This window comes from Eutrema salsugineum, unplaced genomic scaffold, assembly GCF_000478725.1.
Source record: "Eutrema salsugineum unplaced genomic scaffold, Eutsalg1_0 scaffold_1, whole genome shotgun sequence".
In the NCBI taxonomy this organism is placed as follows: Eukaryota; Viridiplantae; Streptophyta; class Magnoliopsida; order Brassicales; family Brassicaceae; genus Eutrema; species Eutrema salsugineum.
In genome coordinates this window covers 3,681,037-3,696,020 of record NW_006256909.1, presented here as the reverse complement: position 1 = coordinate 3,696,020, position 14,984 = coordinate 3,681,037, and the positions used below count along the sequence as shown (strand labels likewise).

At 36.7% G+C, this 14,984-nt stretch overlaps 5 protein-coding genes across 10 annotated transcripts; 3 read left to right on the top strand and 2 right to left on the bottom strand.

The window, feature by feature from the left end:
• Positions 1-14: 14 nt before the first annotated feature.
• LOC18030541 (trihelix transcription factor ASR3) lies at positions 15-1,838 on the bottom strand. Of its 5 annotated transcripts, none has more exons than XM_024149684.1 (3): positions 1,770-1,838; positions 891-1,371; positions 15-526 (listed from the first exon to the last, which is right to left on the bottom strand). In XM_024149684.1, exons 2-3 carry the CDS (start codon positions 1,351-1,353, stop codon positions 57-59), a joined length of 933 nt encoding a protein of 310 aa, XP_024005452.1. In that variant the 5' UTR covers positions 1,354-1,371; positions 1,770-1,838; the 3' UTR covers positions 15-56. The 5 variants fall into 5 exon arrangements, with proteins under 5 accessions (XP_024005452.1, XP_006412613.1, XP_024005453.1 ...); XM_006412550.2 differs by having other exon boundaries at positions 891-1,442; positions 1,770-1,835; XM_024149685.1 differs by having other exon boundaries at positions 891-1,365; positions 1,770-1,829.
• Positions 1,839-2,863: 1,025 nt separating this feature from the next.
• On the top strand, positions 2,864-5,581 carry LOC18030540 (gamma-glutamylcyclotransferase 2-2). 2 transcript variants are annotated; one of them, XM_006412548.2, is made up of 9 exons: positions 2,868-3,224; positions 3,822-3,946; positions 4,077-4,153; positions 4,257-4,313; positions 4,393-4,449; positions 4,544-4,584; positions 4,706-4,777; positions 4,880-4,959; positions 5,214-5,581. In XM_006412548.2, the coding sequence occupies exons 2-9, from the start codon at positions 3,838-3,840 to the stop codon at positions 5,402-5,404; spliced, it is 684 nt and encodes a 227-aa protein (XP_006412611.1). In that variant the 5' UTR covers positions 2,868-3,224; positions 3,822-3,837; the 3' UTR covers positions 5,405-5,581. The 2 variants fall into 2 exon arrangements, with proteins under 2 accessions (XP_024005806.1, XP_006412611.1); XM_024150038.1 differs by having other exon boundaries at positions 2,864-3,224; positions 4,257-4,449.
• Positions 5,582-5,956: 375 nt separating this feature from the next.
• LOC18030539 (proteasome subunit beta type-6) lies at positions 5,957-8,231 on the top strand. The gene is made up of 8 exons (XM_006412546.2): positions 5,957-6,223; positions 6,386-6,462; positions 6,695-6,750; positions 6,857-6,929; positions 7,325-7,436; positions 7,577-7,650; positions 7,753-7,827; positions 7,930-8,231. Exons 1-8 carry the CDS (start codon positions 6,121-6,123, stop codon positions 8,059-8,061), a joined length of 702 nt encoding a protein of 233 aa, XP_006412609.1. The 5' UTR covers positions 5,957-6,120; the 3' UTR covers positions 8,062-8,231.
• A 152-nt stretch (positions 8,232-8,383) lies between these two features.
• LOC18030538 (AIG2-like protein C) lies at positions 8,384-9,641 on the top strand. The gene is made up of 5 exons (XM_006412544.2): positions 8,384-8,579; positions 8,680-8,752; positions 8,898-8,990; positions 9,103-9,186; positions 9,265-9,641. Exons 1-5 carry the CDS (start codon positions 8,455-8,457, stop codon positions 9,412-9,414), a joined length of 525 nt encoding a protein of 174 aa, XP_006412607.1. The 5' UTR covers positions 8,384-8,454; the 3' UTR covers positions 9,415-9,641.
• A 1,550-nt stretch (positions 9,642-11,191) lies between these two features.
• LOC18030537 lies at positions 11,192-11,842 on the bottom strand. The gene has a single exon (XM_006412543.2). The coding sequence runs from the start codon at positions 11,775-11,777 to the stop codon at positions 11,220-11,222; it is 558 nt and encodes a 185-aa protein (XP_006412606.1). The 5' UTR covers positions 11,778-11,842; the 3' UTR covers positions 11,192-11,219.
• Between the last annotated feature and the right edge of the window lie 3,142 nt (positions 11,843-14,984).

Genomic DNA, 14,984 nt, shown 5'->3' with positions numbered 1-14,984 from the left:
TTACATGGTTAGAAAAACTCCAACGAAGAAAATGCCTTCACATTTACAGCTGAAAGTTATTCTATTTCTTGTGGAACTTCACGGAGCTTATTAAGGGTATTAACAATTTCACTCAAACAAACGATTAGTTCCTCTCCTTGCTGTCTCACAAACTTCATTTTGTCGCTAATGCTAATATCATCCCCTGTTTCACTACCCTTGGCTAGATTTCTTCCGACTATTGCATGTATCAAGTCAGCTTTCTCTCCTAGCTTCGCTTCCATCGCTTCGACCTCCTTTTCTATGTTCATCGTTTCCTCCTCTTCTATGCTCATCGTATCCTCCTCTCCTTCACCAGTGGAGATTTCTTCCACCGGCTTCTTCTCTTCCATGGGTTTCTTCTGATTGGTTGCTTTTGCACGTTGCTCCTTAGTTTTATCCAGAACTCGGTTCCTCCGTGGCTCCGCGTCCGTCTTTGTCTTATGTGGCGGATTCTCCTTCATGACGAGCAAGGTTCGCTGTCTTGACCTTTTTGATCCTACAAATGCTGAGTTTCACAAGCGAGCAATTTGAGGATTTAGCAATAGCGTAAAAGGTTAGAGATTCTTGATTGACCCGGGGTGCTACTAGCCTACTACAAATGGAAAGGTTCATTCCATTAACTAAAGATGGTGACCGAGAAAACAGCAGTATGTGCAAGAAATCATATTGTAGCCCACTATAGAGCTTACCGTAGCAGGGGATCCACAGTAGAGTAGAGTGTCACACAAAACTATGCCTTATAAACTATAACGACAATATTCATCATTCTATATCTTAAAGTACAGAATAAGTCTGTCGCAATTTGTTCTTTAAAGTCCTAAGAAAGCCAAGAGTTCAACAAGGGACCAAAGAAGAATAGAGTTATGTACCTAATTCCGCAGAGACATCAAGAACGTCATAGCCTTCTTGCGCTTCCGGGTCACTATCAGGTTCAGTCCCGGCTTTGTCCTCTTGGAGCATCACAACAGCATTGATGGCTTCAAAAAGCTCGTTATCGATATTCCCTGGGAGATTCAACTTCTTCCTCTTCTCAGTACTCAGGGACCAATACGAATGGCCACCGCCTCGGCCCTGAGACTCCCACTTCTTGATCTGATTGTAATCAGACACCAACGAATCCCATTTCCTCCTGCACTGGTTCAGAGTCCTGTGCACATCCAAAGCGTTACAGTTCTCTGAGATGATTGTCCATTTCTGGAAGCTGGATAAAGCATTCGAACAATCCGCTTCAACCGCAGCGATCTCGTTCACAAGAATCAGACAGTCTTTCACAGTCCAGTCCGGAGCAACCTGAGACCGCGTTCTCCGTGAACCAGAAGTGCCTTCGTCCATCTAATTAATTCACTGCAACTTTGGTTTATTATGAAGCTCGTGAGTATCATCATCAGTTAGACAGCTACACATTGCAACATAGTTGTGAACTGAAACATTAAACAGTGAGATCCATAAATTTTAACAACCGGGAGTTTAAGCTGTTTCGATCTTACAGTTTTGCATGAATCTGACTGAGAATGGAAAACTTTAATAATGTTACGATTATAAATTCAGGAATTGAACTCAGACAAATGAAACAAAAAAATTCATTTCCTAGAATGCAACCCGGTTATCGAATTTGAGGAATAATAACTCGGCACCACGCAAATCTGACACGGAAAATTCGAACAAGAATCCAAATTTATACGATGAATTATAAACTAGAGAATGGAGAGAACTTTGAGCATCGAAAATTCAGTTGAGATGAGCATTACCGGATGGATCGTGAAGAACGGCTTCTGGGGAACGACACGTCGAGAGCCAGCAAGTTACTGTGATCCGACGACGAGAAAGGAAGTAAGAGATCTTGTTTTAATGAAGCCGAAAAGCCCATCTATTAGCTGTGCTGTCCACAGGCCCAAACAATTTTTATAATTTGGATATAAAGAGAAAAAATATTTAAAAAAGCAGTTCATTTCTTTTTGTTTCTCATATTTAGAATAGTTTTTTGTTTGAGTTTGGACTACAATTTTCATTTAACTTATGGAATCAACTCGTCGACAAAAAAAAAAAATGGAATCAACTCGTTTTGAATTTTTTTTATTAGTTATGGTTAGATCAATTCATATGATTTTACTATTATCATTTTACCGGTATTCCAAAAACTACGACGTGTATTTTTCACAGAATAATCAGCTCAAAACGTTTTATCCACAACACAGTTTGAAGAAATATATATTTCATTGTCTCAAATTTAGTATGTGAAAAATCAAAGACGGAATCGTGTGAAAAAAGATCTGGTTTTTAGCATTCTCGGTAGCGTGTAATTCGTGAACAAGCAGTATTTAGCCCATTGTTTATTGGAATAAGTTAGTTTTATTTACCTTAGTTAAGCCCCCAAAATATAAACAATTCTTTTATGTATTAGAATAGTGACGTTGGTCATGTATGCATCTACGTTTCTGTAACAAATACATTCTGACTTTGTGGTTTGTGGTTTTGATTGTCTTTGTTTACCTCAAAGATCAAAGCTTTTTTTATATTATATAGTTTTTAAACCTTTTGTCTTCAGAATTAACAATAGAGAAATTCTTTGAAATTTGTCATTTTGTAAAAATTTCTAAACGTATATCTATCGTTTCGAAAAAAATTGCATCAATCTATGTCAGGAAAATATTTTGATTATATTCTGGAGATATGGTTCCCATTTTTTTTTAAAAAAAAAGAAATCAATTTCAATTAAGAGCATAAATTAGATTCCTTTGTTTATTGAGAAGAAAGATATTTTTTGGAAAGGGCAGAAACAAGCGTCTTCACCGGTCAGTCACGTGACGGATGGACCGCGGAACAGACAATTAATCAGATGAACTTGAAACAACATGCGTGGCATGATCACGCGGTTCTGTCTCTCTATAAATGTTCTTCTTCCTCCTCATCGTCTCCTCCTCCTCATTTTAATACACCTCGAAAGCAGAGACAAAGAAGCGAGAACGAGAGAGAGATTCAGAGAAAGGAGAGGGAGAAAGGAGGGAGAAAGGAGCTGAGTGGTCTCATTACCAGTACTAGCTCCCTACGAACTGAAACGGCGCCGTTCCCTCAAATATCCTCTGCAATCTCTCCTCCCACGAGTTCCTCATCTTTTCTCGGGTTGTAATTCATCTAATTACGAGAGGTGATTTTGTGTTACGGTGGGATTGAGTTTTTCTCTTCACGAAGATCGTGCCCGAGAGGTAAAGTTTTGATTTTTGATTTTTTTTCCTATTTTCCTTCCGCATTTCGGTTTAGGTAGCTTATGCTGCATCCTCTCAGCGATTTTTCTATCTGGTGAAACTTTATGTTTAGTGTAACCGGGAGGAAGTATTCTTACTGTTTGATTATGATTATTTCATCAAATCTGTATAGAAAAAGTTAAGCCCTTTGTTTCTTATTTTTTTTCTAGAATTTGGGAGTACATGTCTACTAGGTTTTGTCTTTGTCCCAAAAGTTTGGCGATTCGTGTCCTTTACCTGCATTAGTCTGCCATAGAAACTAATAAGCTACCTAGAAAACTTTTCCTCTTTCAAATTGAAACAAAGAAGATTTGGGTCTTAATTTTGTCTGAGCTGTCCTGAAGAGAACCCAAAAACTGAGCTTATCTATTGACATGTGAAGCTGAAGTAAAAACTGGAACGCTGGTCCACTCGTGATTTTGTCTTAATTGCACATGTGTTCTTTTAGCTCTTGTCTTGTCTTTATGTGCTGTACCTTTTTTCTCCAGCATTTACCATCCAGAAAATCATGATTTGTATGTATCTTAATCATAGAAATTCTCTTTTGATGGTTTACAGCATTTAACTTCAGAAAATGGTGATGTGGGTCTTTGGCTATGGCTCTCTAGTGTGGAACCCAGGATTTCACTACGATGAGAAAGTGTTGGGTTTCATCAAGGGATATAAACGTGTCTTTGACCTTGGTAACGCATTTTTCTTTTGTTAAGAATTAAATTTGTCCTTTTGCTTATCTGATTGAAAATATATTTTTTTTATTACCAACTATTGATGATTGATTGATTTTTTTTTTTTGTGTTTGATGTGATTTGCTAGCTTGCATTGATCATAGAGGTACACCAGAACACCCTGCAAGAACTTGCACACTCGAGAAAGCTGAAGAAGCCATATGCGTATGTGGAATTTCTTACCTCTCGATATGATTGAGTTTTGTTAGACTCTGGTCATGAGATTTAGTTTAGTTTACTCATAACCAATCCAACATTTTCTTGACAGTGGGGTACTGCATTCTGTGTCCGTGGGGGACCAGAAGAAGAACGTCTGGCTATGGAGGTATGTACTTGCATCTAAAACTAGATTGCTTCATGTATCGTGCTCATGCCTTTGTTTTATACATTTTATCCATGCACAGTACTTGGAACGTAGAGAGTGTGAATATGACCACAAGACATGTGTAGACTTTTACAAGGTGAGTCATGACAATGTCTGACTCTATTGAATAAGCATGTTCTCTTACACTTCTAAAAATTGACCTTAAAAGTATTTTTTATGAACTTACACAGGAAGATGATCCCCTTAAGCCAGCTGTAACTGGAGTGATAGTGTAAGTTTTCTCTTTTGTTTTCTACTACAACTCTCCTTGAGAGTGGTGCTTTGTCTTTTGCTTTCTTCGACAAGTCTTTGTATGATGATTTGATATGGATGCATTTGTTTACAATCTTCAGATTCACTTCTACTCCAGACAAGGTCTCCAACAAGTATTACCTTGGACCTGCGCCATTAGAAGACATGGCAAGGTCATTATTAAGCCTCCACACCAATTTCTTCTGTTCCTTTTTCAATTTATATTCCAGATTCTTATCCTCACACTAGCTTGTTGTTTTTATGTATATTCAAAGACAAATCGCGACAGCCAATGGACCATGTGGTAACAACAGAGATTATCTCTTCCTGCTCGAGAAGGCAATGCACGACATAGGTTAGTCCAGCCAGATCTCCCTTTTTTTACAACATGATTAGGAATTACGGGTTGGGGAGGTTTGAATTTGAGAAAATTTTGAAGTCTTTACCTGAATAAAACTTTGATTATCACTTTTCATAAACAACATCTGCTCAAGCTTTGTAGTCTATTCTGAGTCAAAGGTTCTGACCTTGAAGGTTTTAAAAGACAAGGCATTGTTTTCTTCTTTTCTTTATAAGCCAAGTTTTTGTTTTGTTTTACAATTTACACAGGGCATGAGGAGGAGTATGTTATAGAGCTGGCGAACGAGGTGAGGAAAGTTCTCGCTGAGTCCTCGCCGAAGAAGTTGACACCGGTGAAAGAATCAAGAGGGAGCCGTATGGCTAACAAGTCCAAGGGCAATGTACCTACGGCTCATCAGATGCTTCCTCGTCATCCAGAAGCTGTTGCCACTACGATATAACTCTTGCAGTTGTCTTTTTATTGGCTTTAGAGAGAGGCTATATGATTTTGGGAAAGCAGATCGTTTTGCATTTTTTTAAACTAAGTTTGTTTGTTTTCTGAGTACAAGTGTAATGGTTTTGTGTTTGCAACTCTGTTGTCTTCTGTGTTTCCTAATGAGTGCTAGTTATGTTATGCTTCTGCCTCTGCAGCCCCTTTTAATAAATTCCAGTTCTTGCATATTAAGGGAAGATGTATTTGGTTACTTTAATAAACTAGTCATCAATCGACTATCCACGACAAAGGATAAAAAAAGTCATCAAAGAGAAAAAAACTTAGACTAAGAAATATGCAAAGGCAATTAGGCAATCATGAGAGATGTCAAAATTCTTAACAAAATGATTTCTTCAAAATGCCATAAAAAATAAAAAAAAATATATACAGTTTCTTCAAAAGTTTGGGTTTTGAGTAAGTCTTGGGCTTGTAATTAAAACGTCTAGAAGGACAATTAGGTGTTGGGCACTTGGGCTTTTGACATAAATTACGTTTCTATCTTGGCCTGATATAATATACTATCCAAAAAAAGTAATAATAACAGAGAAGAACCCGACTTGGGGTATAAGCCAGTTCTTCTTCTTTTTTCACGCTTCTCATCAGTCATCACCGTAATCTGTATTATTCACGAAATTTGAACTCAAAGATTCTTTACATTCAGTACAAGCTTCGAATTCGACAGCGATGGATCTCAATCTCGATGCGCCGCACTCCATGGGAACGACTATCATCGGCGTCACTTACAATGGAGGTGTCGTCCTCGGAGCCGACTCTCGTACCAGCACCGGTTAGATTTCTCTTCTCTACTCTTCTAGGTTTTCTTCTTGTTCGTTGGGTTTGTCTTTGAGCTTTGCTTTCGTTTCAATCGAAACGGAGAATAAGCGTATTTCTGTTTGGGATTTTTTTTGAGAAAGCTAATGGAATTGGGATCTGTAATTTACTCGCGCAGGGATGTACGTAGCGAATCGGGCTTCAGATAAGATCACACAACTCACCGACAATGTCTACGTGTGTCGCTCTGGATCGGTAATCTCTCGTTTTTTTTTTTTTGTGAAGTCTACTTAGGGATTTCGTTTTGTTTGATCCGTTCTGTGGAAAGTCTTTTGCCTGCTAGACTTCTTACTCAGATGTTCATTATTGGGTTTTAGTGATTTCCACTGGCTCTTCTTGAAACTCTTATTGTTCATTATTAGCTTGCAAATGGGTTATGTGACTGCATTTTACTGATTACCACAAGCTCTTGTTTTACTTTATGCAGGCTGCTGATTCTCAGGTTGTCTCGGACTATGTCCGCTACTTCCTTCACCAGCACACGTGAGTGTTTCATTCTTTTCTTGATTCAACGTAATTTACATGACTTGAAACTTATGCTTTCTTATTTATCTGAAGATGGATTCATTCGTTTGCTTATGGTTTGCAGAATTCAGCTGGGACAGCCTGCGACTGTAAAGGTTTCGGCCAACCTCATTAGGATGCTCGCGTATAACAACAAGGTACAAGCTTTGCTTTTACGCTTGCAGTTTCTTTGGTTGTTTTACCAGAAACTTTAACCCAGAATAGTGGGCAATGTGGGATTGATGTTACATGTCAAACCTGGTATGAATCTCCTGTTGTCCGTAGTGTGGTTGTACTTGTACCTTGTAATGGCTGTCCTCTAGTCTGAAGAACGGGAATTTTAAATGGAAATGTAGAAAGTCTAAACTACTACTGTATCCAATCCTCAAGAAGTATGTATTCTATTGTATACGTTCTCGGTTTTGTGTACTCTGAGTCATATCTATTCATGTTGTTAACAGAGATGCTTATCCAGTGCGTTATTGTTTTGTTTGTTCCTTGTTTTGATTATTTGTATTTGTTGACTGAATCATCGTATGTCTTTGTTGGGCAGAACATGCTGCAAACTGGCCTCATAGTTGGTGGCTGGGATAAGTATGAAGGCGGGAAGATCTACGGGATTCCACTTGGTGGAACTGTAGTGGAGCAACCGTTTGCTATTGGAGGTAAAAACCAGATTGTTCTGTGTCTTATGATCTTTGGGTTTTAAGCATAGCTGTTTTCGATTAAGTTTCTCTTTGCTATTTGCTTATATGATACTTAGCTTTCCTGCTAATAACTAGTTGAATTGTGTGTGTTTGTGTAGGCTCTGGCTCGAGTTACCTTTACGGGTTCTTTGATCAGGCTTGGAAAGAAAACATGACCAAAGAAGAAGCCGAGGTAAGGCTGTTCAGATCATTATGTCTGCTTATGCAAAACTCTTAGAAGCCCCATTTACTGTAACTCATCCGTGCCATTGTGTTTGCGCTGTGTGTTGCGCAGCAACTTGTTGTCAAGGCGGTTTCACTAGCCATCGCCCGTGATGGAGCCAGTGGAGGCGTCGTACGGACTGTCATAGTAAGATATCTTCTCTGGCCAAAACTCTCTTAAGCGAGACTTGTATAACCTCTCTAATGGGAACTCGGTTAACAAACTGGTTTTGATGTTTTTTTTTAACAGATCAACTCAGAGGGAGTGACGAGAAATTTCTACCCTGGGGATAAGTTGCAGCTTTGGCACGAGGAGCTAGAGCCACAGAACTCTCTACTGGATATCCTCAACGCTGCTGGTCCTGAACCAATGGCCATGTGATGCAAACAATCATCACTATCTTACTCTGTTAAACAACCGTTTTTAGATATTTTTCATTACATTTACCGATGTCTTTTAAGACCAAGACTCTAAACTCTGTTTGAGGTTCTTTTGTACTTGACCTTTTAATGGATATCATGTTTGCTATGATTATGGTGTTAATTCCTCCTCATTTCTCTAAATTAATTTAGTAGAAATCTTGCTATCTTTGCTATGATTTTCCGAATCACAGAACAAAACTCCCAAAAATTTTATTGTTAATAAAAGCATATTAATCAAAATAAGATTTACTGGGCTTCGCATGCTTGACACGTGGCCGGACAATGTACACAACAACTTCGATCTGTTAGGCACAGACGCAGGAACCGGACAGAGTCGGAGAGACAGAGGAAGATGAGTATGTTGTCAGGGAAAGCTGGTCACGAGCTCTTTGTCTATGGCAGTCTCCAGGATCCCGACGTCCTTTACGTGCTTCTTAACCGCGTCCCTGACCGTGTCTCCGCCGTACTCTCCGGCTTGTGCGTCTATCTCTCTCTCTCTCTCACTCACTCAATCTGTCGTTCGTTTTTTGGATCCAATTAAAGAGGTTGATTAACTGCGATTTTGGGATTTTTACAGTCACAGGTTTAGACTCAAAAATCGTGTTTATCCAACTATTGTACCGGACGGTACAGGAGAAGTCTCCGGAAAGGTTCAGTAAATTATCCCTGATTCCCTTTTCACATTCGTCTCTTTGTATGGTAGAGAATGATGGAACATTAGGACAAGAGTTTGAAAGACAACCAACCGTTTAAGGCCATTGTTCTTTCTTTGAGGAATTTTCGAGATTCTTGCAGGTGCTAAAGGGCATAACAGATGATGAACTGAAGTTGTTAGATGAGTTTGAGGATGTTGAATATGTCAGAAAGGCTGTTCATGTGGTGCTGAAGGTAATTACCTTTTTTGAACGGAACTACCAATTTATTTACTTACATCTCTGGTTTTTTGGTTATGTTAAGATTAGACTCTGATATAAACCTCTTGGTGCGGTTTCATTTGCAGGATAATTCAGAGAAGCTTCAAGTCGAAACATATGTATGGAGGAACAAAGATGATCCGGATCTATATGGCGAATGGGATTTCGAGGTGAGAATTCTTACTATTATATCTTTCCTTGTTGCTTTTGGAATGTGAAATCTTTAGAACAATATTCAACTGTGTTAGGAATGGAAACGACATGACAAGGACGATTTCGTAACCGCGACAAAGAAGTTTCTGGAAGGGAGGAAATTACCAGAAGCAAAGACGAGGATCGACACATTCACAACATTCTTTAAGCAGGAGACTGAAAACGGGAAACATCTGGATTCTTGATTCTTGATGCTCTCTCTGATCTAGTTGTGACTTTTGGTTCTTACAGTTACATTATAGTGAGGCCATTGCTTCACCTGAAATAGGATTCTGGAACAATGCTTCTTGGGAAATTATGTAAGAAAGACAAACTCATGAATCTTGTGATACTACAACAATGACATGACTTGGCTTGCATGATCATGTTCAGATGAACTCTTATTATTAGTTTCTTTCAATGCTTGTCTCTATATTGATGATGTCTGTGTTCATGTGAAATGCTTCCCTGGCTTTTGGTCAAATTGGTGGTGACTGTCTATATTGAGTAATAATAATGCCTCGGAAAACAAAACAAAAAACTTTTCCCTTGTGTCTCTATTAACTGTATTTTGGCTCATAACTTTAAAGAAGAATCTGTTTAAATCAGTAAACTATGAGTCAAGGACGTACAGTCACAACGGTTTTCAAGTTTTCGAGGCGTATGGTTTGTTCATGCTATATTTCCTGCTGGATCTTGCTGTCTTTTAAAAGAACCTGCAATTTCCTCTAGTTGCTCATATATATAATCACTATTCAGTAACCTCGAGATCAGGTTCAGGAGATAGTTACACATGCATGTATTATTGGCTCATTGCTTTATATGGTGGTAAGTCTCAGGGTGCAGATATCATGTGGCTTTTCCGTTTTATCAGATCTCACTGCTTAAGCTTTGACTTTGACCATGAGAGAGAACATCATATCACTCCAAGAATACCTCCTGCTCTCTCTCTCTCTCGATTTTTGTTTGATTTTGGGAGGATACCAAGATCATTCCTTTTGATCTTGCCGTACTCTTGTTGAAGGTGAATCGTTAATTAATTGCATGTGAGTTCAATAATGAGGGGGTACTTAGTTTAGAAAATGTGTCTGTGATGCTGTGACTTTGTTATAATATTCACTAATTAAGATACTTATTATAGCATAGGATGCTGTACGTTTGTTAATCTAAATAGGTTAACAACCCACTGTCTCCACTTGATGATTAAAAAGTACAATGCCGTAGGTACTCATCTTTTGATGGCTAATTACTCTATTAGTTTAAGTCTCTGATTACTTGGCATAACTGCACATCAATACACATGGGTAGTTACCGGAAAAAATAAATATACATAGATAAAAACATGAACCTTTTGCTTTTTTATTTTATTTATTATGATAACAAGGTCTGCTAAGCCTAACCATGGGACCTAAAACTGCCATATGAATACCAGTGTAACTTAAGCCAATATAAAACTTCCATAAGGACAAATGCAGATGTTTAAAAATGAAACTAGACTCTGTAGCTGATTTTGTTTAGATGTTTGTGATTATTCATATTCTTAGACTACGCATGTGATGTGATACATTGTCTACATCTTCATTTGTACGGTGTTATCCGCTTAGATGAAGTATTGACTTTTATGATATATCAAAGTAACAGATTTCTGGAATTTGCATAGAATGGAAAAGAGATGGTGAAAGACGGAGATTGTATTGTGTATTTGCCTTCTCACATTTATGTTTGAAGTTTCAACCAAAGAGGATTGAGCAAGAAGTTCCTTGATACAATTTAGGAAAAAGAAAGAAAAAAAAAAAGAGAGAGAGAAGAGATTGTCATGTTTTCAATCTGTTTCAAAGATCCGTTTGTACATTCCATTATTCAAAAATATCTGTCTCACATTCTTTTTCTCTTTGAAGTTGCAGAGTACACAAGTCCAAATCCCCAAGGGAAAAAGTGGGAACATGGGGAAGAGGAAGAAGAATGGTTCAAAGCAACAAGCAAAATCAACACACACACACACACAAAAAAACTATCTGCACATTGGGCTGTGAGGTTGGTGTGATGGAGTCCTAGGGCAATCCGAAGGATGGCGATAACTCATCACTTCCTCAGTCGTGGCATTGAACCTGCACTCCTGTGTGGTCAGGCACGCATCATTCTTGTTGTCCTCCATTATCTTCAAAATGGTCTCGAACACAGCAACTTCGCAAGGAATCCTCAACACACCAGCTTGTTGAAACCCAAACTCTTCTTCTGCTTCACGCAACAGCGCGTGGAAAGCTTGGTGGCTAAGGTACTCCGTTGGTATCTTGTATCTCTTCTCCTCCTTCCCCACCGAGACAGCTAAGTAGCCTTTGGGAACAGCTGTTACATCTGTGAAGGATAGTGTCCTCTTCAGAAACTTGATGCTCTTACTTGCACTTCCACTTCCACTTCCATTTTTGTTGATGGTGTTGCTTTCTTCTTCGTTGTGATCAGCCTTGTTGTCCTTGGCTTGTTTTGATGCGTGTGCGACTTTTCGCCATTTCTTCAGGATCTGTTGAAGCTTTACGATCTCTCTGATTTTGTTTGACTTCTTGGCTTCCATGGAAACAGAAGAAGATTTTGGCTCTGTTCTTTGTGTTTGTATCTCTGTGTGTTGTGTGATGATTGAGACATGGTGGGTTTTGGAGATTAGGGAGATATATAGAGGTGTTGATGACATTTGGGAATCTTGTTTTTATTATTTTACTGATTAATTTTTTCAAAATTTTTAAGTGTTTAAAATATTTAACTAATCATATGCTTTTGGTTTTCTTAATACCCCAACTTGAAATACTCACAGTTGGGGGGTTATTTCTTCTAGTTTGACCTTCTCTTAACTTAAGTTGTCATTAAGGCCATGTTTGTTTATGCTTTGGGGATTGCGTTTCAAATCCGCAATTAGTAACACTTTTGTTATTGATAACGCTGCGAAATAAAAAATTACGAGAACTAGATTTAACTTCACATAAATTATGAAAAAATTATGATGTAATATTTTCTAACATAAGACTTTATTCATTTATGGTCAACAACGCAAGAATATAATTTCAAAAGTGTGTTTTTCATCAATATGCAATAACATCATAAACATATAAGTGTAAATCATGATATAAAACAGGTTTATGCTGTTAACTACGGATTCCAAGTCTAAACTGCAGGTCTAATAATACACTTAATTTACAAACTTCATTTCTTTTTAAATAAATGTCGTTCGTTTTCTATTACACTTTTGAAAAAGTAAACTAATTAATTTGCTAATTCAAAAAAGAGATTGATTTGCTATTTTCTAGCCAAAATGTACAATAACAATCTTATTCTTACATGAAAGGATTTTAGTATTGATGATTTATTTTTTTTTAGTATTGATGATTTCGCCAAAACATCTTATTAAAAAATAGAATATAGAATATATAAGAAATAACTTCGAACGTAAGAAATTGGAAGTGGTATTTGTTTCTTCCAAAAAAAAAAAAGAAATTGGAAGTGGTACTGTTGTGGAGAGAGACATATAGAGAGAGAGAGAGACGAAACATGAAACATGGGGAAGGCTTCAGTTTCCAAAGCAAAACGGCTTCACAGTTTAACAGTTCAGTTCCGAACTGCGGGAATCGAACGATTGGATCTCTATCTCACTCTTTTCATTCTTCTAACTATAATATATTATTAATTTTTCAACTAATTTTCAGTTTAATATCGCTAGTAACGACAAACAATCAAAAGAGTTTTAGTATTGTTAATAATTTACTTTTATTCTTACCGACGCATCTTAGGACGCCCCAATTCGAACATGGAGGGCCGTGCCAATAAAGGGCTTCTATTTCCACGTCAAGGTTCGTGCGGCTTCGGGTTTTAAGTTTTCACTGCACCTCCCCATGTGAACTCTTTTTACTTTTCTCTTTTTTTAATTCATAGTGATATTTATTTTTCAAGATCTGACCATTTTATAAGTTTGCATGTGATTTTAATTTTATTAAACTATATTACTAGTTTGAATTTTTTACCAATAATATTATTGACAAAAAATATATGTATCTAACAAACTGTTAAAAATATATGTATCTAACAAACTCTTTCAATCATCATATAAAATCCTGTGTGTAGGCTTGGCTTAATAAATTAATCAGTTATCTTATAACGAGATGTCTCGATCGATGATAATGGTTAGATCCATCTTTCTAGAGGCTCAAGTAAAATAGCTTTCCAAGTAAATCAACAAAAAAAAAATACCAAAGAAAGAGTATTTGGAAGATTTATATATACCTATGAGTAAATAATGATTGGCTTCACTTCAACGACTAAATCATATGTTTTGAGTAGTATTCGAATTTATTTAATTTCTTATGATAACAAGAACATAGCCGGCTTATAGTATTACATAAAATACATAATCAAAAAGTTGACGCCGATTTAATAAAATAATAAACTTATCTTTAATGCTTTATTCAAATATTATAGCATTCAAGTTTTCAGACTGACGATCGTTGCATGTGCTGGTGATGAACAACCGGGGAAGCAATGAATATATCAGCAACGATTACGCAGAAAGCATTAAACATTTTATAAAGGTAGATAATAATATTATTCTTTTCAGAATATTAGATTGGACTTTTTCTAATATTCAGTTTAGATTAGACTACACTGTTTAATTAAAACTTATAATTCTAAATTATCATTCGACGTTAACGTTAATACACAAGCAAATAAAATGATCGTATATTTTACTATTTATGTGTAATGTGATTATCGTCATTTGGTCTCGCATTCTTTTGAAATTATATCAGCTATTATTCTAATATTTTACGTACTGCGAAAGGATTTTTCAATCACAAAATTCACTATCGATAAAGAAAACAACATAAGTTGTATAGTCCATAAACTATCAACTTGTTCGGTGGGGAAGTGAATGTAATTTGAATGAAAAATTATCTTGTTATCTCCCTCTGTTTGTAAGTTGTAAATTTCTCTATTAATCGTTTTTTTATAATTTTCTCTATTTATCGTTTTTTATCTAACCATGACTTGTAACATAGTGGTGTGAGCTAGTATTACCATTGTGTTACTAATATATTACTCAGGTAGTCAGGTTCAATCCCAATTTAACGCATGATGATGAAAAAGGAATAGAGAGATGGGAAATATTATATATATAAACGCTCTTACAATTTCATCGAGTTATATATTTACATGAAAAAAAAGATGAAGAATGAATGGTTTTCTAATATTATATCATGTACAGAAATATAGTTTTGGACAAAAAGAAAGTGAAGATCAAATTATGACATTGAAAAGTTGATGCGGAAAAACGGAATTGATAATACGGAACAGAACTTACAAGGTAAGCAGAACAGATATGGTAAATGTGGAACAAGTTGAAATATGTAATAAATGGAAATGGTTGATAACTCGACTCACATTGTAGTTTCTGACAATTCAAAGCCTGTACAACAACGACTTGCTATATAATAAACAAAAATTATATCGTAAGAGAATTAAATTCGAAAATCGAATGTATCTATAAGATATTAATCAAAACCGGTGGGTCAACAACTAGAAAAAGCAGTGTCCACCGATTTTTTTGTCTACCAATTTGATCCCCGTCGTAACTAACTGCTATCCACGAGACCATTAGGCCACCAATCCTCCATTTTCTTTTATATTAAATAAACAGTTTATCTCTAAATGATTCATACGTAGTGGCCCGTACAACATGGCCTTTATCACAATCCACGTTCTTTTTTTATACGCATTTGTAAATATTTTTTTTGATTAG